Source organism: Saccopteryx leptura, chromosome 2 (genome assembly GCF_036850995.1).
Source record: "Saccopteryx leptura isolate mSacLep1 chromosome 2, mSacLep1_pri_phased_curated, whole genome shotgun sequence".
Lineage (NCBI taxonomy): Eukaryota > Metazoa > Chordata > Mammalia > Chiroptera > Emballonuridae > Saccopteryx > Saccopteryx leptura.
The window spans coordinates 260,773,391-260,795,211 of NC_089504.1; the positions used below are offsets into that span (position 1 = coordinate 260,773,391).

The 21,821-nt window shown below is 44.9% G+C and overlaps 1 protein-coding gene across 1 annotated transcript in view; it reads left to right on the top strand.

Moving 5' to 3' along the window:
• PAPPA2 (pappalysin 2) overlaps positions 1-21,821 on the top strand; it is a 208,223-nt gene that overhangs the window by 161,437 nt on the left and 24,965 nt on the right. Inside the window, exons 17-20 of the mRNA XM_066361598.1 lie at positions 1,888-2,056; positions 3,368-3,503; positions 5,105-5,214; positions 11,846-11,917. Of these exons, the coding sequence (XP_066217695.1) occupies positions 1,888-2,056; positions 3,368-3,503; positions 5,105-5,214; positions 11,846-11,917 (487 nt within the window). The remainder of the gene's footprint in view (positions 1-1,887; positions 2,057-3,367; positions 3,504-5,104; positions 5,215-11,845; positions 11,918-21,821) is intronic.

Below are 21,821 nucleotides of genomic sequence, written 5' to 3' on the forward strand. Positions count from 1 at the left end.
TGACCCTGTGGATCCTTGAGCTAGCTTTAAATCTCTCTGAGGCACAGTTTCCTTCTCTGAAATGTGGATAATAATATTTACCTTTAACTGCTCTTTGGGAGAGTCAGTGAAATAATGTATGTAGGTGTCTTGCCAGATGCCTGAAATATAGCTCCAAAATAGTATTTGTTATTAACAGGTACTGGATATATGTACACATAAACTATGGTGCTAAAGAATGCCAGTCATAAAATCAGATTTCTATCCTAAAATAGCAGTAAAGGTATGAATAACTACCATTTAATACTAGATGGAACCCTCCACTTATTTCTAAGTGAATAGTGTTGAAATATGTTAAATTATTAAAATTTATTTAAGTTATTTGCAATCAGATACATTCTGTGCTATAAGATCTTAAATAAATTACTTAACATCTCTAAGTATGTTCCTTGATAGAATGGGACTAACAATAACACTTATTAGGAATATTCTGATGATTTAGTTTGTTAAAATATGCAATATGCTCTACAGTGTGCCTAACACATTGGAAATGTGGGTTAAATGATTCAATTTGGCAAATATTTAATCAATGCCTAATATAAGCCAAATATATTTGGTTCCTGTGAATTAGAAAAAGAAAACAAGAATAAGAATCTATGCCCTCAGGAAGCTTCCAACCTAGTGGGAAAGACAGATGTACGTATTTATAAAACAATGTGATAAATGTTATACTAGTGTAAAGTTAGAATACTGGGGATGTACACAGGAGGCATTGTACAACGGTACATAAAAGTATGTGAATGATGGGCGTATTTGAACTTACAAAGAGCATCATGACACTGGAAAACAGCCATCTAAGACCACCATGTGGTTGAGTCAATGGCCAGAGAATTAATTCTGTGTTAGAATGACAAGTTTATCGTACCCAGGAATGTTTAGAATGCTATGAAGTGTCTTCATTGAAACAGCAAAATGGAAGCACCTTCCAGTTGGCAGTGAGTCAGAAGGGGAGGGTGGGATGGAATTCTGTCACAAGACCTAATTCTGGTGATTATCATCTACCTCCATTGCAGTCTTGTGGGTTGGAGACCATGTCTATGCATAAGTAGGAAGGGCCAGTCTTCCAGGACAGTGTTGAGTCATGTCTACTTTTGAGAATTTGCTAAAAGCCACGAACACTTTCCACAGGAAAAAATCAACATGTAAACAATCAAAATGACCATGGTCATCTCCAGCAAGACTCTTCTTGCCCTTCAGAAGTTCAGGGTTGAGAGCCTTTATTTTAGGTTGCCAGTTCGAACCCCGGTCAGGGCACGTAGAGATCGATGCTTCTATCTCTCTCTCTCTCTCTCTCCCTTCCCCACTCTCTCAAATCAATTAAAATGGAAAAAAAAAAAACTAAGAAAAAAGATTCATTCAGTTGCTTTCCCCGCCCCCCCTTTCTAGAGAACATTTAAATATTGGCAACTTGAATTATATCACCATATTAACATTGATGACCCTCAGATCCCTTCTGGGTGGTCCCCTGAGTGGGTGATAACATCCTCTGTCTTCCACCCTCCCTGGCATCTCCCAGTGCACTTAGGTGCCAGACTGCTCCATGGTGACAGGCTTAGAGGGAACCCAGCTGTAAATATTGAGACCCTGCCCTGAGACTGACCGATCTCCTTTGAGAGCATTGTATCAATGGTTACCATCCACTTGCTACCGCTGTTACCGTTCAGCGTACATTGCTATTTTCACTTCCATGACTTAGAAAGTAGACTGGAGAGACAGGACATTTGGCCAATAGGAACCAACCGCCCCTGCCTATTTGCCAACTTTTCTCCCATGTTACTAAGGATCCAGTCTTCTTCCGTGACCTCCTTGCGGGAGTCTGATGGGCTGTTGTGCTTTATGTCTTACCAGTAAGTTCCTGAAGATCCAGTGCCTGGAGGACGGGACCTGGGAGCAAGGCGGCTGCGTGCCCGTGGTGTGCGAGCCCCCCTCTCCCGTCTTCGAAGGCATGTACACATGTACCAACGGCTTCGAGCTCGGCAGCCAGTGTGTGCTCAGCTGCAGCCAGGAAAGTGAAAGGGTAAGTATGACCGGAGCCTGATGAGCCGTCCAAGAATGTCAAGGAGAAAGGGTACAACTTAATCCCAAAAGGCAGGGCCCTGCTGAGTTGGAATTCTAACTGGGATATTAATGTTATTTGATCGGGAACTCGGAAGCTACCATGTTTTTGGAATATTACTTTAGAACTTTCTCTTGGATAAGAAGAAAAACCTGATGGTTAGGGTGCCGGGGTGAATTCCAGAACACGCTGGGGTTCTGATTTGGCAATGTGATTTCCTCCCACGTACCCAACATGGTTAGGAATAACGGTATTATGATCTCCCATAGAGCAGGGTCCTGAGAGGCTCGTGACTTCCTCAACAAAGGCAAAGCTGCGAGTGCTGTTTGCCTGTTATTCTCTCTAGGATTTTGGCAGAACAGGTCCGAAGTGACAACCACACAGACTTATGGTTTCATGACTAAGATCAGTTTTATTTTAGAATCTTTACAAGTGCCACACACAAGCATGAGACAGGAAGTTACACAGACCTCCTAGGCCCGCGCCCTTAGCTCAGCATCCGGCACTCCAGGATAAGCTTGGCGGAAAGATGTGGAGAGAATACGCCATCACTACGACAAGAAACCCAGCACAACTGTTTGCGCAGATTGTTTGAGGGCTCGCGAAGCTGGCTAGTCGAAGGGCAAGTTCCCCATAATTCCAGCATCTCCCTGCCTTGGGTTTTGTGAGTTACTGTTATTCTGTGTGTTCTGCCTGTAAGATACTTTGTGTTGTTGAGGGTGTGAAGCCAAGAGTCACACAAGCCAGCACACTTGTGGAGAAAGGCAGTAGGATTTTGGTGACTTCAAAAGCAACTATATTGTATCCATTCAAGCAAAAAGGTGAAAAGTACCTTCCAAAATATTATGAATTGGTTTTACTGGGTCAAACTCATCTTGAGAAAAGTCTAACTTTTGCCACAAACAGTATTTGTGACAGTATGGATGAATCAATGCAAAATAGCACCATCTGGGAAAAATTTCCAAACTGTCCCAGGATACATAGGCCATCGTTGATAGCTCATCCTGTGTTTCTAGCCAAAGGAAAGCGCCTTGTGAATACATTTCATGAATGACAAAGTCCTTTATGATTCCTTCACATCAAAACAGCAAAATTAAAAAATTATCCTGATGCTTTTAGGTCAGTAGCAACGTGATTTATTATTTCAGTAGTGTCTTTTAGTCTGAGTTCTAGAAGTTGGGGAACACTGCCATGTGGTCAGGCCACTCTCCCCCGCTCTAACTGAAGCCAGCAGAGCGATAACGAAATGTTCTTGACCTTCATATTCTACAGCTGCCCATCCTCTGCACTGAGGAGGGCCTGTGGAGCGAGGAGTTCCGGCTGTGCGCGCAGGTGCAGGGCGAGTGCCCGCCGCCCCCCTCAGAGCTGAACTCGGTGGAGTACAAGTGCGAACAGGGGCACGGCATTGGTAAGTCCGGGAGAGGGGCCTACTTCTCCCACATGACACTTTTACTAGGCCCGGCTGGGTCTTGGAACCTATGTTCACCCCAAGGAGCGGACGGAAATGCAAGCTGACTCTGAGCTGTTTCAGTAAAATCGAAATGTATGGCAAATTCATCCCTTTTACTCGTTGACGTGTGTAACGTTGGTGCAGCTGCTGAGCCATTTGCCCAGTGTCTGGTCATGTCACCCACTTCATTGCACATGCCGTGGGACATGGGTTGGGCTCCTCCTCCGTCCCCCTTGTGGGGTGTGGCTGCAGAGGGGGCTCCAGAGAGGGGCGATTTGAGATTGCATTTGCTTGTGTGGCTCTTCAGGATTCTTTCTCTGCAGAGGGCTGGGCTCCAGAGCCCCTGAGCAACTTCTAGATTGAGTAATTGCAATGAGAGGTCTCGGTGGCCAGAGCTGACTCACAGTGATGTCAACTCAAGTTGGCCCTGGCTGGACCCGAGCATCATGGGAAAGTGATGCTGTTGGTGGAAAACCTTGGGAGATTAACCCTAAATCCTGAACTCTACAAGCAAGCAGTGTTTTTTAAGTCACTGTAACTTGTATGATGCCAGTGGGTATAGTTTGAGTTAATGAGAAAGCTTGTTAGTTTCTGAGATGGTTCTTTACAGTCTTCAACTGAGATATCTTGAGGTCAGGCCTGGGCAGTAGGGTGCTTGGAAATGCCCCTCAAGTGGTTTCATGAGCAAATTCTCATGTCTCTACCTCTGATTGCAACATTAAACTGTCATGCACTCACATGTATGGAGTCCTTTAAAGTCATGGAGCTCTGTGAATTATTATACAAGTTAGCAGAAAACATCAGAATAGAGATAGTGAGAGCTGGGAAGAAACTTGGAGTTCATCAGCTCCATAGATGAGGAAATAGAAAGCCTGCAGTAGGCCTTCTCTGAACAGAGGTTTGGAAGACACTGGACTCCATCTACTAAAGAATGGAGGAGGATTTTCCTTCAAGAGACCAACGTGTGACCCAAATATCTGCTTCTGGTTTCTCGTTCTTTCCTCTTTCAATTACATAGTATTTTGGCTGCCAGAATAATGCTTTTCAGTGTAGACATTATAAATCTGCTTTTATAATCTCTGGGCCATTTTTTTTTTAACCCAGCTAACAAAGTTCTTAAGTAATAGATGCTACAGTTATAATCTTTAGATAATCCTACTAACAGGAATGATATTAAATGTACTTGAAAAGCACAATCAATCAAGATAGACTTTGGCTATGCAGAGTCCTGGAGTGGGGTCTTGGAGGCCTCCTGGATCAGAACTCAATCCTTTAATTGCTGGATCATACCGAGACTCAGAGATTACAAAGGAGTCCCAGGCCAGAAAGAGGAGGGGTCACTTGGGACATGGGACGTCAACTTGGAGGCAGAGGCTCTTTGCTAATTAGTGTGGAAAGGATCTTTACAGGTGCATATCAGCCCTGCCTATAACCATGATGATGGTGACCCCTAACATAGAAAGATATTCCTCTTGAAAAATCAAAATTATTGATTCCAGGATGAAAGAGACTAGGATCTGGGATGCTCAAGTGTCTGCTGTATATTTGTGTTCCATCAGGTGCAGTGTGCTCCCCGTCATGTGTGGTGCCCCCGAAGGATCCTGTGGTCCTGCCTGAGAATGTCACTGCTGACAGGCTGGAGCACTGGATGGAGCCCGTCCAAGTCCAGGTGAGGGAAGGGACGTTGCCATGTGCCATGGACGGAGCAGTTCTCTACAGACAGCATATTCCCTGGAGTAATTTCAGAGGTTTTCAAAGCATCCTTAAAGCAGACAACTACATGGGGCATTCCTAAAGAGAAGGATTACAGGGAAAAGCTTAAGAAAAAAGACGACCCACATCCAAAGGAACATTTAAGAGATAGTGGAGAAGGAAGACTCTGAGAACTGAAGAACAGCAATACAGGAAGGGACTTGAGAGAGAGAAATGACTAGTAATGAAAAATGGGGCCGAAGGGAAACAAGTTTCAGGTGGTGAGCTCGCAATAGAGTCCTTGGAGGTCGAATTACCATGTCCTACGCCTGAAAATTATGTGATGTTATCAACCAGTGTTACTCCAATAAATTTGTTTTTTTTAAAGGTCAGGAAAACTAGGATAAACTAAAATGAAGATGAAAAAAAGGATGAAAAGGCAAGGATGAGTTAGGAAAAGATAAAAATAAAGCTGAAAATAGGGAGAGAATGATGAAAGGAACTGAGTACATTGGTCCTGAAGTCCCAACTCAATATTCTTTATGCCAAAAGAAAACCCAGGGTTACCCCAGTGGTTCACACTAATTATCCTGGAGTTGGCTACACAAGCTGTTCCCTGTGCTCTCTCAGCTCCTCTTAGTATTATGCAATTAGAGTACATTGCTTACCAACAACAGTTACATCGGGTGCTCCCTTTTTAGGAAATTTAAACTTCATTGTCACAGAAAATCAAGAAAAAGAAGTCAATGGGAGCGATGGGAATGAGGACCAGGTTATTGCTCTTGTGTTCCCAGGGCGTCAGAGATCAGGTCGTGCGCCAACCAGAGATGCTCTGACGACATCGGCCGTTTTACAGCACTCAATGGCCCATGAGGGGTGCACACTCTAACCTTGTCCTCATGGACATAGCAGCCAAAAGCAGTTGTATTAGATGAAACTCTACGCTGAGTAAAATCCTTATACCGTATGTGGATTGCCTTTGAAGTTGTATATATAATATATATTTTAAAAATATATTTATAATCTTATTTGCATCTTTTCACAAACCAAACTAGGACAGGAAGATTTTATGATTATTATTTACTGATACAGTAGATGTTGTCGGATGATCTGTCTAAGGTTGCACAGCTTGACAGGAAGTGGAGGAAAAGTATGCACAGCCGGCTTTCCCAGAATCACCCTGTTTGCCCTGTGTGCTCTGTTTGCTGTAGTTTTTGTTGTTGTTTCTTCTTCCTGATGTCATGTGGGTTTGTTTGCCCATCAGACAGGAAGTAGGTCACTTCTCTCAAGTATGAGAACTCCCTCAATACCACCCTCCCCGGCCCTCCCCATGACATCTAACACAAATAATTTAGAGAAATATTTCCGTACAATACTGCTTTTCCCCCATTGTGAGAGTCTTTTTGCGATGAACAGTCAAGTATACTCTTTAGATGCCTACAAATTGTTTGCCTGTCTCTAGGGGTCCTACGGGTTCTTTTTTTCTGATTCTTGAATAATATACTTTTCATTCTGAGGACTTAGGTGGCCTGGGGTTTTGATGGAAAATAAAAATAACATAGCAACTGGCGTAAAGGCCGAGAGCGTCTTTCTGAGTTCAGATACTGTGTGACTTACCTTTGGGACCTCTGTCTACTCATCAGCCAGGGCACAGACTGGAGTCTCTGTGTCGCAGCATTGTCATGACACTTGTGAAACATCGTGCACAGTTTCTAGCAGATAGTTTTGAATTAAGTTAAAGGGTAATTTCTATACATTATAGGACAACTCTTACCTTTGAAAGTCTTCATTTTAGAAAAGATATCTTTAACTATCTCTATTAGAAAGAAAAAATACCTTTCTATTGTGTCTGTGTGTACCAAAATATGGTCCCTTTTCCAATCGGGCCTGGGGAGAAATGTCATGGACACTCAGTGTTTCCTACCGGAGCACCTGTGACTGAAGGAGCCATTCCTGACAGTGTTGGTTGTGACAGCATTGGCTGTGCGACAGAAGGGGGTGAGGCTGGAAACATGCTGTTGCTTTTCAGTGTCTTGGGGCCTGCTAGCTGTGGAAAGCAAGAGGAAGGGGGTTGAAATCAAGCTCCAGTGGACTTCCGGGCCTTTGTTGTTGGAATAGCATTTCCCTCCGCACTGACTGCACACAGATCTAGACCTTTCTATTGTGAAGACATCAGCAAAGGAACGTACTCATAGCAAGAGGAGATATCAAGCAAAAGGGCACTTGGCAGTCCGATAAACGCCTGCCAGTCAAGGTGACAGAGCGGTGGAATTCTGTAGTTGGGACAGGCAGAAGACAGCAAAGGTCCAGTGAGTGCTATTGCCCTGACCGCCCTCCTGCAGGGCCTGGTTCCTGATGCCCAGAGTGGCTCAGCAAAGGGGTGGGGGACCCCTCGGACTTCTGCTGGGAGCATGTGGTATTTTTCTCATCTCTGTTTTTCCTCTTCATTTTTTTCTATCATTCTCACACTAAAAATGTAAGATTCTGAGATAGGAGGGATGTCTAATGACTCATTTCATTTGGTTTTGGATAAAAGCAGAGCCCAGAGAAGAGTGTGGCCTCCACTTCTCCAAAGCCATTTCCCAAGGTAGACCCTCTGCTTCTGCCAAAATGCCTGTATATGCAAGGTGGAAGTTTTATGATGAACCATTCTGTTGAGAGAGTGTTTCATTATAGCTCATGACTTTTCTCTTTAAGATAGGAAAATTCAGGTTTTTGACTTAGGCTGTGAAGAGGTAGTCCTCGAGGAATCTGATTTCACAGAGAGATGTGGCATGTGTTTGTGTGAAAATGAATTTTTCTAAATTGTATTTTAAAGTGTTTTTTTTTCCCGAAGTACAAAAGCATCCATCATGACGTCCGATTTGCCCTAGTAGTAGGCTTCATAAATCCATTTGTTACAGGCAATGCTTTTCTTTTTATTTATTTTTTCTAGTATATTAGAGTTATGAAATCCAAATTAATATAGTGAGGTCCAAATTAATGAGATTTTCCTGTGGCTACCCATGTTAGGTTTGCAGAGAATCTCAGAACTGCATGAAATCTTTCTCAACGACTCCGTTTTTTTCAACAGAATTGCTCAGTCAAAACAAATCTTATAATTTCTGACTCTGTGTTCCAAAGCCAGTCCCCAAAGGATTAATACTTACTAAAATAAAAACAAAATGTTTTCAGAGGAATAGAGAAGCAGGAAGAAAAAGAAAAGATAGTGCTCTTCAGGAGCCACAATTTCCAGCTGAAGCGTCTCACCTGCCCTGTCTCCTCATGTCCTTGTCCTTCCCACCCCCACCCAAAGTGTCCTCTTGAAGGGCACAATACTGTCGAACACTCCATGAAACTTGCCACACATCAGTGGCAAGACACATCACTCAGTCCTCCTGAGCCATGGAAAAGTCTTCTTTTTCATCAGTTTGAAGCAAGGTGTCACTCACTCTGAATACATCTCTAGGCATTGAGTCCCTCATTGCTGGAGAAACTGGACAAGAGGGTCTTGGAGGGCAGGAGAGAGGAATGGAAGAGCAGGCGGCAGGCTCATGAGCTGGAGCCCAAATCAAGATGCAGAATAATGCTGTATTTTATGTAGGTTGAGTGCATCTGTAGAAGTAAGGCAGTTGTCACAAACATGGGCAGCAACAGAGCTCTGTAGCCTGATGTAATGAGCCAAGCAACTACTGGAATAAAACACACACATACACACACACACAAACAATTGAGCAATTTTGTGTTAGATCTCAATGTTGGCTGGCCATCTGTCTTGTGACCTTTAGCTAGGCATTCAATGAGGCAACAGCTTTCATACAGCCATAAACCAGCCTAATAACCCTTAATTGGCTCTCTTTCTCTCTTCCTCTCTTCCCTCTCTTCCCTTCCTCCCTTTTACTGTTCTTTCTTTTCTTTACTTGCTTTAAAAATTTTTTTAAATGGCCCAATGACTTGAATGACTCAAATATTTAGCCTGATTTTCTCTGAATCTCTATATGAAAAGTCAAAACAAATTTTGGTGCTTACTGTGCACAATACGTTCTTCTGAGAAGTGACCTGCCAGTGGTATCATTGCAATAGTTGTAACCATATACAAATGTATAGAAATAACAATTAAAAAATTCAGAATAGTTGTCACCCAGTGAGAAGAAAGGAAGCAGAATGATAACGGAGGGACACATACAGGGGACATTAATTAAATCTCTAGTGACTTATTATACTATGGAAGCAGATATAGAAAAATGTTAAGATTTGATAAATTCGGGCAGAAGATATCAAGTTCTTTCAATTAGTTTCTGTAGCCATCTGGATGTAGCATATATGATTATAATTTGTCAAAATGTTCCAGAAAATAAGAAAATCATTTTGGGCTGTTAAAAGATAAACTGAGGTATATTAAAATTTAAGAGTTTACTTGAGCAAAAATTAAAAAAAACATTTTAAATCATTTTAAAATCATTTTTAAATTTTTTTCAATTACAGTTGACATCCATTATATTAGTTATCAGTATATGTGAAACACTAAAGAGTAAAAATCAATTTGAATGTGCAGTGCCAAACCGGAAGTCATTAGGAATGCTCCTCTGGGGAAAGACTTTATTGTAGAGCAAAGGCAGAAACTAAGAAAGGAAATTATTGATTGGCTATAGCTTGTCTGTTGTTTTTCCTTTTCAGTATATTTTGAGAATTTCTAAAGTGTTTAAAAAGAAAAACCCCAAACCTAACACTCCTGCATTTATAAAAGGGGTGGATCAGGTAGAATGTCTGGAGGATATAAGAGAAGCTGACACCCTAAGTTCAGAGTGTTCTGGAGAGTTCTGGCCATGGTCATCATGAGAGGGTTTGAGGCCAAGTATCCCTTTATTGGAAGGACTTGACATTCTTCCATATCCTCCCCCCACAGACATTGAGCACTCTGAGGGCAGAGACTAGATTGGGGGGATCTTTATAGCCCTTTTTGCTCACTGGGGCATCTGTCTGGCTCTCAGTGAGTGAGGTACACACATGGGGTCTGAATCGAATGTCTAACTGATTAGGGTGGGGGCCGGGGGCCCTTAACGGATGCCGTGCTAAGAGAAGGGACGCGGTGGCCATGTATTTAGATTTCGAGGGTGTAAGTTATTGTATTTTTCCGTGACCATTATTTGGCGATAGAGTTCCGCTGGTACCTGCTTTAAACCATAAAGGAGAGTCGTTCCTAGGTAGCAGAGCCATTGTTTATATCTAAATAGTCTGCGTAAGTGGCTCCGACGCAGGAGAATGGCTCATTTTTCCAGCAGGCTTAACAGCCCTCTTGTGTTTACCTTAAATATCTAATCCTGGATAGATTTAATAATTTCTTTTATTAAGTGCAATGATAACTTATGCCAAGGCACCTTCTACGTTATTACAATATGGAATTTTGAATCTCAGAATGTGTTGGGATTTATAGAATCTCTTCCCCTTTTAGGGAAGGTGTGGAGAAGGAGTTTTATTTCACAGTAGAATAACTGCAGGAGAATATTGCAGATTCCTAGTCTCATGGCCGACTATGAGGTATATATTCATATACCCGCCTATTAATATATGCAAGTGTCTCCAATCTGATTAGTGCAGTCTTAGCATTGTAGAGTATCATTTTTGATACGAGAGGTGCTATCTTGTGTAAAGCTTGTATCTCCCTGTGTGTCTTACCATTGAACTGAATTCCTATTGTACCAAATTAAAATGTGAGTATGAAATCCTGCAAATGGGAGGACTGGTGGCAGGGTGTGGAGAGAATCTCCCTTTCTCTTTGAAACCTGCTATGGCACCTTCTCTTTACCTGAAGTGTATCTTTGGAAAATTTTAAAAGACAAACATTAAAGGGAAAAGCTCAATGGGAATGAGTTACTATTTAACAAAGATTAGATGACTGTTTGTTTTGATGTGCGTCTGGAGGTGGCCGGTGGGAATGAGAAAGTCACCTGTGTCCTCGCATGAGTGTGTTTCCACACTCACCAGCTTCGTGTTGGTGCCAACTGGAGTCCTGGTGGTTTGAAACTCACCAGATTGGTCCAGGCACAGCCCCGCTCCCCGACAAGGAAGAGGATGCTGTGCTCACGGGAGTGGCAGGGAGTGCAGTTTCTCCTCCAGGCCTTGCGGGGTGCTCACATCTTAGGAGCTGGCGTTCCTGGGGGCCCTTCTAGTGCAGGACCCCTCTTCCAAAGCTATAGTCCTCAGCCTTTAGCAACCCACACTGCTTCCCCATCAGCCCGGCCATCCCACAATTTCTTGTAACGTGATTTCAAGTTTCAAAACAAATGAAACTAATATTATGCCTAAAACCACATTATACTCATTATAACATCAAGGATGCTTTTTTTTAACCACCCCTACACCATGGCTCTGGAAATGTTGGTGCCTTGGGGAGGTAGGAGGAGGTGGAAGATGATGAAAGGTCCGCTGCTCTGAGCTTTTGTGCCGCCATGACACTGTTGGTCGGACCAGCCGCTCCCCAGGGAAGCCCAGACGGCCTTGACCCTCTTCCTGGGGCACAGTCTGCGTCTGGCACCCAGGGATGGGGCTGGGCTGGTGGGAAAGCTCAGGGTTTGCCTCCTCCCCCACTGACCAGGTGTCTTTGTTCTCGTTCTTTCTGTCGTCTTCAGAGCATCGTGTGCACGGGGCGTCGTCAGTGGCACCCGGACCCCGCCCTGGTCCACTGCATCCAGTCGTGTGAGGTGAGTCACCGCCCCTGCCCCACACCCGGCCAGACTTCTCTGCTGAGCTCACAGGGCTTTGGGTCCTTGTAAGTCAGCATCCTCTTCCTCTCCCCTCTCTCTGGTTCCTTCTGTTGAAGTTCTCAGATTTAGCTCCGCAGTCCCACATTACAGACACTAGGATTTCTGATTTGGGCTTTTTTTTCTTCCTCCAAGCAAAATTCCAAGGTTTCATTTCAAATGGCTTAAGAAAAAGTAAGTTAAAAGCAAATCAGAATTATATATGGTTTTGAGATTCTTGAATGGGGCCTCGTCGAGTTTAGTCAGACCCAGGTTTTGTAGACCGATGGCCCAGAGGCAGGCTTGTTCGGCCAACGCGGTGTCTCAAAACAATTCTGTTTTGATTGCTAATCTTCAAAAATTGGGATTTTTTTTTCACGTGAAATTTACATGTGTATATAAAACATTTTGCACGCGCACGCACGCACACACACACATACACTCCAAGTAAAAATAAACATGAAACACTTGGTGCAAAGATTTTTTCCTTTTGAAAAACACGGCCTGGCAACCCTGGCCACAGCTTAGCAGGGTCTGAGTAGCAGCTCCAACCCCAGAGGGGCAGCTGCTCTTCGGGTCAGCATGATCCTCCCCTCTCCCTGCAGCCTCTCCCCCTGTGGTCCTCCCTTATTTCCGCCCGCTGCCTGGTCCTGTAGGCACCTATGTCCTCAACCTCCAAGGTGGGCCTGCAGGTGGCTGGGGAGGAACCCAGACCAGACCGTGACTGCCTCGGGGACGCTGTCTGCCTCTTCCCACGGGACTCCTCCCAGTGTGGGCACAGTGCGCTGGGAGTGCCCGGGCCTGGGTCACAGGGGTCATTGCGAGGGGGAGGCATGAACGAAGTGGAGCCCTGCTAATGGAGGATGACCCAGGAACCCCGCCGTGGGGAGGAGGGGGACGCGTCACCCCCACACACGCCAGTGACAAGTATGAATACCGTAGTCTCAGTCACAGCAGGTTTTCTCATCCAGATCTCTCCCTGGAACTAATTAGGCCACTTAGCAGCCATCCCCGGGTCCTGCTGGCCACTGCTGTGTGCTAGAGGGAGCTGTGTAAGGGCCGTGGGCGTCCCACACCCTGCGCCCACACATGCCCACCCACACGTGCGCGAGTCCCTCCATACTCCTGTATCTCTGTTTCTCTTGGTCCGATTCTGGGCAACGGGAACCTCCCTGGGACCACGGAAGGGGACAGGGTGGGATGTGAGACCAATAAAACAGCATCCCGAGAGGCACCAGGAGAGCACGCGCGGGATGTGCTTTGGGACGGTGTGGCCAACAGAACAACAGCTCATCTCCTGCCATCATTAGAAAAACAGATGACAGCCCAGCAGGAGCAGGGAGTGACTCACGCATGGGGCCAGAGACAGGGCCAGGGAGCCAGGAAAGAGGGCCATAAACACACAGAGGACTGGGGGGCTGGGAAGGGATCAAAGGATCCTGAGAATTCCCTTCTGCTGCTTCGACGTGTGATCGCAGGAGGGAGGCTGTGTGACAGGCGTGGAGCTGGCGTCGCCACCGTTTCCCAGAAAGGGAAGCACAGAGCTTTCCTGGATTCTTCCTCCTCTGGGTCCCTATTCCAGAGCTTCCCGGGCTTCTCTGAGTCCCTCTGTGGATGTGACAAGGAAAGAAGCGCCGTCTCCACTTAGGACTCCACTGCTGAGTTGTCGGCATGCTCGGCCGGCCTTGACCCTCTGATCGCTGTTGGTACACTCACTTGAGTGACTCCAAAGTCAGGCCCCGGGTCCCACACCGTTGGCATCACCAACAAACCTGTTGGGAATGCCCAGTTTTAGGCCACATCTCAGAACCCCTGAGCCATGGCCTCCGGGCGTGCAGCCCTGCAGTCTGTGTTGTAACAAGGCCCCGGCTGGTCCTGGGCAGTGCTGTCCTTTGAGAACCACAACTCCCATCGCTGCGGGAGCAGACAAGAGAGCGCCAGCCTGGAGATTCCCCAGTATAAAGCTTTCTTCATCCAGGAATGAGTCTAGACAACATTATTTACATTGTGATTTTTCTACAGTATTTCCTAAGACACTCTGGGTAGGACTAGATTTGAAAGAACAAGCTTCTACTTCAGGTCTCCTGGCAAAGGCTGAGAGGAGAATAAAAATCCCTTAGAGGAGTGGAATAAAGAAGGAAAGAAAAAAAGGAGAATCAGTAATCATAGTAAAGGAAAGTGGACAAAGAAGGAGAAACGACTCCGAGGAACTGAGAGGAGACACAGAGAGGGAGGGCGAGAAGGGAGCGGACGGATGAGAGAGGCAGACACTGGCATGTCCTTGGGGCAACTTGGCAGACGCTTCATTCTTTACTGGAAAAGTCAGCTAGATACATTAGGGGAACTGAAGAGTGTCAAAGGCAGATGGAGGGAAAACAGACCCAGAGACGAGATAACCCGAAGACGGCTTGGAGGAAGAGGGGACATTTTATAAAGTATGGCACAGACATCTCTGAGCTCAGACCAGGCACTCTGCTCCCCATGATCCAAAAGGGTTTTTTTATTTTTTGCTTCCCAATACAGAATGTAATTCCAAGATGCGTCCTTTAGACACTTAGCCTTGTAAGAACATGGAGTCCCTCCCTCTTTCTCTCAGTAAGCCCAAGACAGTGAACCCCACCCCTCACTACCCCAGCCTGTGTCTCACTCCGTCACTTCTGTGCCTTTGTGTGTGATGTTTCTGCTCTGCCATGGAGCCCTCCCCTTCAGTTCTTTACTGTCTGTGTCTCCCACATTCTTTAGGTGACCGTCCTGAGGTTTTCCCTAAAGAAATAGAGTCGTGTGTGGACAATGCCATTGTCATTTGTGTTCCCATTGTCTCAGCAAGAACACATCTGTACTGTCAATCTGCAACCCAAACATGTTCAGACCTTAAATGCTATTCTTCTCATTGTTTCTTGTGTTTGGCCTTCTTGACCTGAGCACTCCTTGTATTTTCTGTGGGTTATTATCATTATTATTATTATTATTATTTTTTTGGTAAGTTGCAAATGGACGAGGAATGGTGATTAGGTTGGTAGAAAGGTTTTAGAGTCGAACAAATGTAGATTCAAATCATGGGTCAGTGAGTGGTGTGAGCCTTTTTGTCTTAATCAGTATTGGAAAGTGGGAGCAACAAAACTATGTTAATGAGCTATAATGAGGGATTAATGTGATCATCTACATAAAGCATTTGAGTACCATGCCTTGTCTGCTCCATAATAGATGCTTAGAAGTGGTGGCATTCGTCATGAGCTGAGTAAGTACAGCAGGGACCCCAGCACCATTAGGTGCAAACTCTGAGGACAGGAGAAGAGAAGGAATGAGGGGCAAGCAGGCCCCTCCCGTGGAGCTCCACTGAGATCCCTCATCCACCAATCACTTGGAGATGGCTGATGTATCCAGCCAGTCACAGGGGCCGCTGGTCACCAGACTATTAGATGAGTAGCTCTACTCACCCCTAGCTGGGATCCCACTATTTCTCACTTGGGCTCATGCATTGTTTTCCTAATTGTTCTTTCTACTCCCACACCTGTGCCCATTCAAATGATAGACAAGCATATAGAAGTCTATGTAACTGTGCAGAAACAAATACTTAATCTGCCAAGTACTTGTCCAATAAAGTGTACCCTTTTCCCAGCATGGGGAGAGAAAGAGGGGGAGAGAAACAGAGATGGAGATTGATTCCTCCTCTTGTGGGGTAAGAACTGAAGTGAGTGTTCATCCCATCATGAACTCTATAGGATACTGTCAGATCATTTTTAAGTGTTATCCTCTCGTCTTCCCTCCCTCCTCCCTCCCTCCCTCCCTCCCTCTCTCCCTTTTTTCATTCCTCCCTTCCTTCTTTCCTTCCTTCCTTCTTTCCTTCCTTGCTTTTTCCTTCCCTTTTTACTTTCTTCCTCCCTTCCTCTCTTCCTCCCTTCCTTCCTTTTCATAAGGTCACATTTATTAATTTTTTGAAAGTCCACCGTCCTAGGTTCCACTTGAACTAAGAATATCGTGTTCCCTGGGCAGTGCAGCTGAGAGTAAAGACCACGTTGACTGCCTCCTTGTGGGAGACTGACTTCCTCCTTGTGGGGACAGTGACCCTGAGTGGCCACTGTCCCCCATTTTGTCCCTGCTTTTTCTGTGAGCATGTAATCCTTGCAGGTTCTTCCCAGGAGCCTCCCTTGTGGACTACAGTGTCTGATTCTCTCATCACCCCTTTGTTGGTTCTATCTGGGTCCTTTCTTTTTTATAAAAGGGAGTTGGGAGGAGGACAGAGGCAGAATGATGTCAGGAGAATTAGGTTTAGGTTCTGACGTTACCCTGGTTAGCTATGTGTAGTATCTGCCTGGCTTTCCCTCAGAACTCCTGCAAGAAGTAAGTGGAATAACTGATATTGCTGAATAATTTAACATATTAATAGTGATATTACTTAGGGAAAAATATAAATAACAGTGTGGAGACAGAGTCTTATAAGGAACAGTTCACTTATAGCCAGTTTATAGCTTTTTGACTATTTAATGTTTATTGTAGGCTGCTGTGGCTAATTAATGTTCTTGTGGCCTCCTCTACAACTTAGAAATCATTTTAAGGTTTTTTTGGGGGGAATTTCCAGTAAGTCTCTGCAAGCGTTTGCTGACATTTCTTCTGTAAACCCTATACATACCCTTGTAAGGCCTGGTACCTCACTCATGGCATTATTTTAATGTTTTGTGATAGATCTGTCCAACAGTCTGCAGGGACAGAGACTCAAAGGGAGAGCTTTGGCTTTGAGAGTCTTCCATTGGAAAAGATTGGATCAGTCTTCTGAGAAGTGGTGTGAACACCACAGACAGGAAGTAAAGGCAGGGGAGAAATAGGAGAGAGGAAAACCCTGCCCTGCGCAGACTCAGGAGGCCTTGATGCGGATGAAGGGAGGGGACATAGAGTAGGAGTCAGGCGTCAACCTTCGTTCCCTTCCTTACTCCATGTTTTCTGGGCAGGTCAGTGAACTTCGCCAATTTGTTTACTCAGATTTAAAATTTGATGGATAAATGTATCTTTTAAACTTGTCAGATACCAGGTTTGGAAAATAGGAAGACAGAGACACCCGGGGTTGTGGTTTGGGAGCTTTGGGGAGGTCACAGCTCCATAAAGCATGTGTCATGCTAACTTTTCAGGAAGAATAGCAGAATTTCTCTTGTTTCTGAGGAATTTTGCCTTCCACATTGGTTTTGACTTTGATTATTCCTGTATGCCCTTCTCTTAAGGGCCCCTACTCATATCTGGGGCCTTCTAGGTTCACCGTGATTTCTTCTTCACCGTTGGGTTGCATTTAGGAAACGTGTTGGCATGGTTCTAACGTGGCATCTGTCCAAGGCCAGTCCTGCTTTGGGTTTTAATACTTCCGTCCTGGCAATAGTTGGCCAGAGAAGCTCAGACTAAGATACGAGAGTCAGAAGCAGATAAAAATCGTGTGAGTACCTGTTGTACGAATGTTCGGCAAACACCGAGTGTGTAATAAACATCAACAAAATGCCATGGATCAGTAATTCTTAGTGACTTCTGTTATTCAAAGCAAAAGTAATGTTTTTTTCTAACTATCCTAAAAGACAGGGACAAGTAGTACCTTTATGTGTGCATTAACATTGAGAGAGTGAGAGACCAGGCTGATCTGGAGGAAGATTGTATAAAATATTGCTCAGTAAGACTCTTTGGAACCCTTTCTTAATCATTTTGATAGTCTTGAAGGAAGGAGGAGCTTACAGAAGGCTGGAGGAAAAGTCATGTAACATACCATTTCAGAAGAAAAGGGGGTTGAACAAAAAAGGCTACATGCCTGCAAATTTTGTTTTTCTGCTAGAAAATGTTCTAAGTCTAAGTCTTAGATTTATGAGGAGCAAGCTTTCCTTGACCAATGTCATGTCAGAGAGGTGAAGGAGGAATCACTTCAATTTGGCAGGTGTGCCATTCTAATCCAAAAGCTGTACTCCTTATTTAAGAAGGCTGCTGAGGAGCTAACCACATGACGGTCAACTCTGTGGGGTGTGCCGACCCATCTAGTTGAACCCTGGAGACTTGTCCTGGCCACATCTTGCCTTCACTCATTTTATACCAGTGGTAGACTCGGCTAGTGGTTTTTGCTTTTTTAAAATGTGCTTAAGGGGCCCTGGCCGGTTGGCTCAGTGGTAGAGCGTCGGCCTGGCGTGCAGGGGTCCCGGGTTCGATTCCTGGCCAGGGCACACAGGAGAAGCGCCCATCAGCCTCTCCACCCCTCCCCCCCTCCTTCCTCTCTGTCTCTCTCTTCCCCTTCCACAGCCCAGGCTCCACTGGAGCAAAGATGGCCCGGGCGCTGGGGATGCTCCTTGGCCTCTGCCCCAGGCACTAGAGTGGCTCTGGTCGCAACAGAGCGACGCCCCGGAGGGGCAGAGCATTGCCCCCTGGTAGGCAGAGCGTCGCCCCCTGGTGGGCGTGCCGGGTGGATCCCGGTCGGGCGCATGCGGGAGTCTGTCTGACTGTCTCTCCCCATTTTCGGCTTCAGAAAAATACAGGAAAAAAAAATGTGCTTAAGAATTAGCTGGGGTGCTTATTTAAAAAAACGCAAATTCTTAGATTCTGCTCCTCTCTCTCAGATCTTACATAGCAAATCTAGTGTGACATCTAAGAATTCACTTTTTTAACAAATACTACTTCAATGTAGGGGGTCCTCAACTACACCTTGAGAAACACTGAGCAGGGATGAATTGACACACTCACAGATCATTGTAATCACAGCTCGCATTTTGGAAAAAAAGATCCATCTTCCAATAGTTCTTTAATAAATGAAAAAAACACCCTAAAATAGAAAGGTCAAGGAGAGAGAGAGAAACATCTGGCAGACTGGTAAAAATGAAATTCTTATAAGCCGGAAAAGACTGAATTGTTTTTAAATTATGGCTGATCACAAGTAAACAGCAACAGGACTCTGTTCTTGAAATACCCAGCCACAAGTACAAGAGGGACCAACAGCAAATACATGTAGTTCATTGACTTGTCATTATTCTCACCAATGATTTGATCCTATATCCTCATTAGATCCGGCTTTGACAGTCATTAGCAAATATAGAACATTTGAAGGTAACAAAAAAAGAATATCAAAAGCTTGATTATAATACCACTTGGGGAAAAAAATCAAAAGAAGTAGAATTTTTAAGCCTAGGAAGAAAAGGATAAAGATTAATGTAATAAATATTTTCTTGTAGTAAATAGTTTCCATGGAGAAGAGTTAACTGTCACCATCTCCCATTAAGAATAGGAAATAAGGCCCTAGCCAGTTGGCTCAGTGGTAGAGCGTAAGCCTGGCGTGTGGAAGTCCCAGGTTCAATTCCTGGCTGGGGCACACAGGAGAAGTGCCCATCTGCTTCTCCACCCTTCTCCCTCTCCTTTCTCTCTATCTCTCTCTTTTTCTCCCTACGCCAAGTCTCCATTGGAGCAAAGTTGGCCCAGGCACTGAGGATGGCTCCATGTTCTCTGCCTCAGGCACTAGAATGGCTCAGGTTACAATGGAGCAATGCCCCGGATGGGCAGAGCAGCGCTGCCTGGTGGGCATGCCAGGTGGGTCCCGGTCGGGCACATGCGGGAGTCTGTCTGCCTCCCTGCTTTTCACTTCAGAAAAATGAAAAAAAAAAAAAAAGAAAGAATAGGAAATAATGGGCTTAAAACACTGAATGAACTATTTAAAGTAAATCTGTGTGAGGATATCCTAAAAGTGTTCGACTTTACACAAAGTTGTAAAAGGAAATGTTTAAAAGGCATATTAGTCTTTGAAGCATTTTTAAAGGAATATATATTGTGATCTCTCTGACATGGTTGAACACTTTCTGCTATCTCAGACACAAAAGATGGTTTGGTATCTTCTTTCCCTGTAAATCTAGCACACCCTGGATTTAAAAGTAAATATATTTGTGTTTTCTTAAAGCAGCCAGTGAGGGGATATGTTAATGTATCATTAGCCTAAGAGTTACTACCTTGATGAAAAGTTTATATAGGAGGGAATTATGAGTGGAAAGACCAGGTGAGGAGGAGTCGGGAACAAATGTAGCTTAGGATGAAGGGCTGCATGTACTGAAATGTTAGGGGGTAGTTACATTGTCTTTCTGCATTTAATAGTTGGTAACAAGAATGCTTCCATCACTAATTCCTTCCATCTGCTGCCACCATTCCTTGGATTCTTCCTTCTGTGTTGTCTTGGACCTCTCCCTGTTGCTATCCGTATTCCAGATGGTGGCCGGCCGTGTGAGCTGTGTCTGGGACATGTGCTTCTTGATCACTCATGGGCATCGCCTGGGTTTGCTGCCGTAGCTCAGCAGGCTGCAGGGGCCCATCAGCAATTGATGAGGTGGAGATGATGGCACAGAAACCGAGTTTTTATTGTACCTCTTTCTCTTGCCCAGAGTTTGAACCAAGAGACAAGAGAGAGAGGAGCTGGAGTCAGACTAACAAGCCCTGTTATTTTAGGAGATGTGTATTTTATTCTGGGGTGCGGAATGCCTGTGTGCTGCTCTGAATCAGATCAGAGGTGGGGGCGGGAGGAGGTGACAGCTGAGCAACAGTGACAGTCGTGGGCCTGTGCATGATGTGGGGCTCCGCTGGGGGAAGGGCTTTGTCCCTTGTTAGGATTTCATCCCTTGTTTTTTTATGACAAGATGTGAGGGAGGTAGGTAGATAAGTAGGTAGGTAGATAGATCGATGGATGGATGGATGGATGGATGGATGGATGGATAAAAATGTTATAGCTCATCATATCTGACCCTGGGCCGCTCCACTGCAGGTGGCAAAACCTTCAGCACAACCATAAGTTTGTGGCATCTTTATTCTGAAAGGTGAAGTGAAAATGTGTGTGTGTGTCTGGAAAATGCCAACACAGGGGTCCCACATTCCCTCGGCAGACAACCCAGGCCCGGGCCCCCTGGGTGACAGCAGAAAGGGGGCATCTTCTCCAGTGCAAGAGACTTCACGCTCTAGTGAGTCAGGCCCATGGCTCCCTGAGACTCAGGACTGTCTGTGAGAGCAGTGACACTTGGGCCTTCAGAGAACCAGGTGGGTGAGGGCAACTGGGGTCCCTGACCAGCAGCAGCAACATCACCTGGGGACTTATTGGAAATTCAGACACTCTCAGGTTCCCTTCTAGACTTTGGAGTTAGAAACTCTGGGGTCTGGCAATCAGAGCACAGAGCCCTGCAGAGGGTGTCAGAGCACCGTCAGATTCGAGACCTGCTGGCCTACCATGGGGGGAAGATAGCCTAATAGTGGCCATTATGAGGGACCTGAAGAACACACCAGTAATAAGATTCCTTCCGTGATTCCAAAGCTCTCCTTTCTCTTCCGCTCAGCTGCAGAGTGAAACCTGCCCGGCCATTCTTTATAGACTTTTCTCATTTTTGTCTGTAAGATTTATGTCTATTACTATACTTTAGTAATGCCTTGTTTGTTTGTTTATCACTATCACAAATTACTTCTAGTAAATGCCCAAGACTTGAACTTTGATATGTGACTAGAGGGAATTGCTACCCATCATTCAAAAAACACTGACCTGAGCCTTTATAAATTCCTCATTAAAAAAAGAAAAATGAATCTTTTCAATGATCTCTATAGACAGAAACCCCAGGGTTCTATTCCAACTTGATCGCTTGGGCACTGTGTTTATTGTGAAGTTGTTTAATTTCTCTCGTTTCTTTTTTATTTGTATCTCATCATTTAAATGATAATCAACCGTCCTACTTCTCTTTGCCATATTTTAGCTGTTGCTGAATCAGGTGTAACCACTGTGCCTTCCCTGCTTCTCAGAAGACAGGTCATGTTGGCTTACTTCTCTTCTACTGTCTTGCCAACTTCATTAGTATCTCTGGGTGAAAGTGGTTATTAAAAAAAGAGGGGGGGCTAA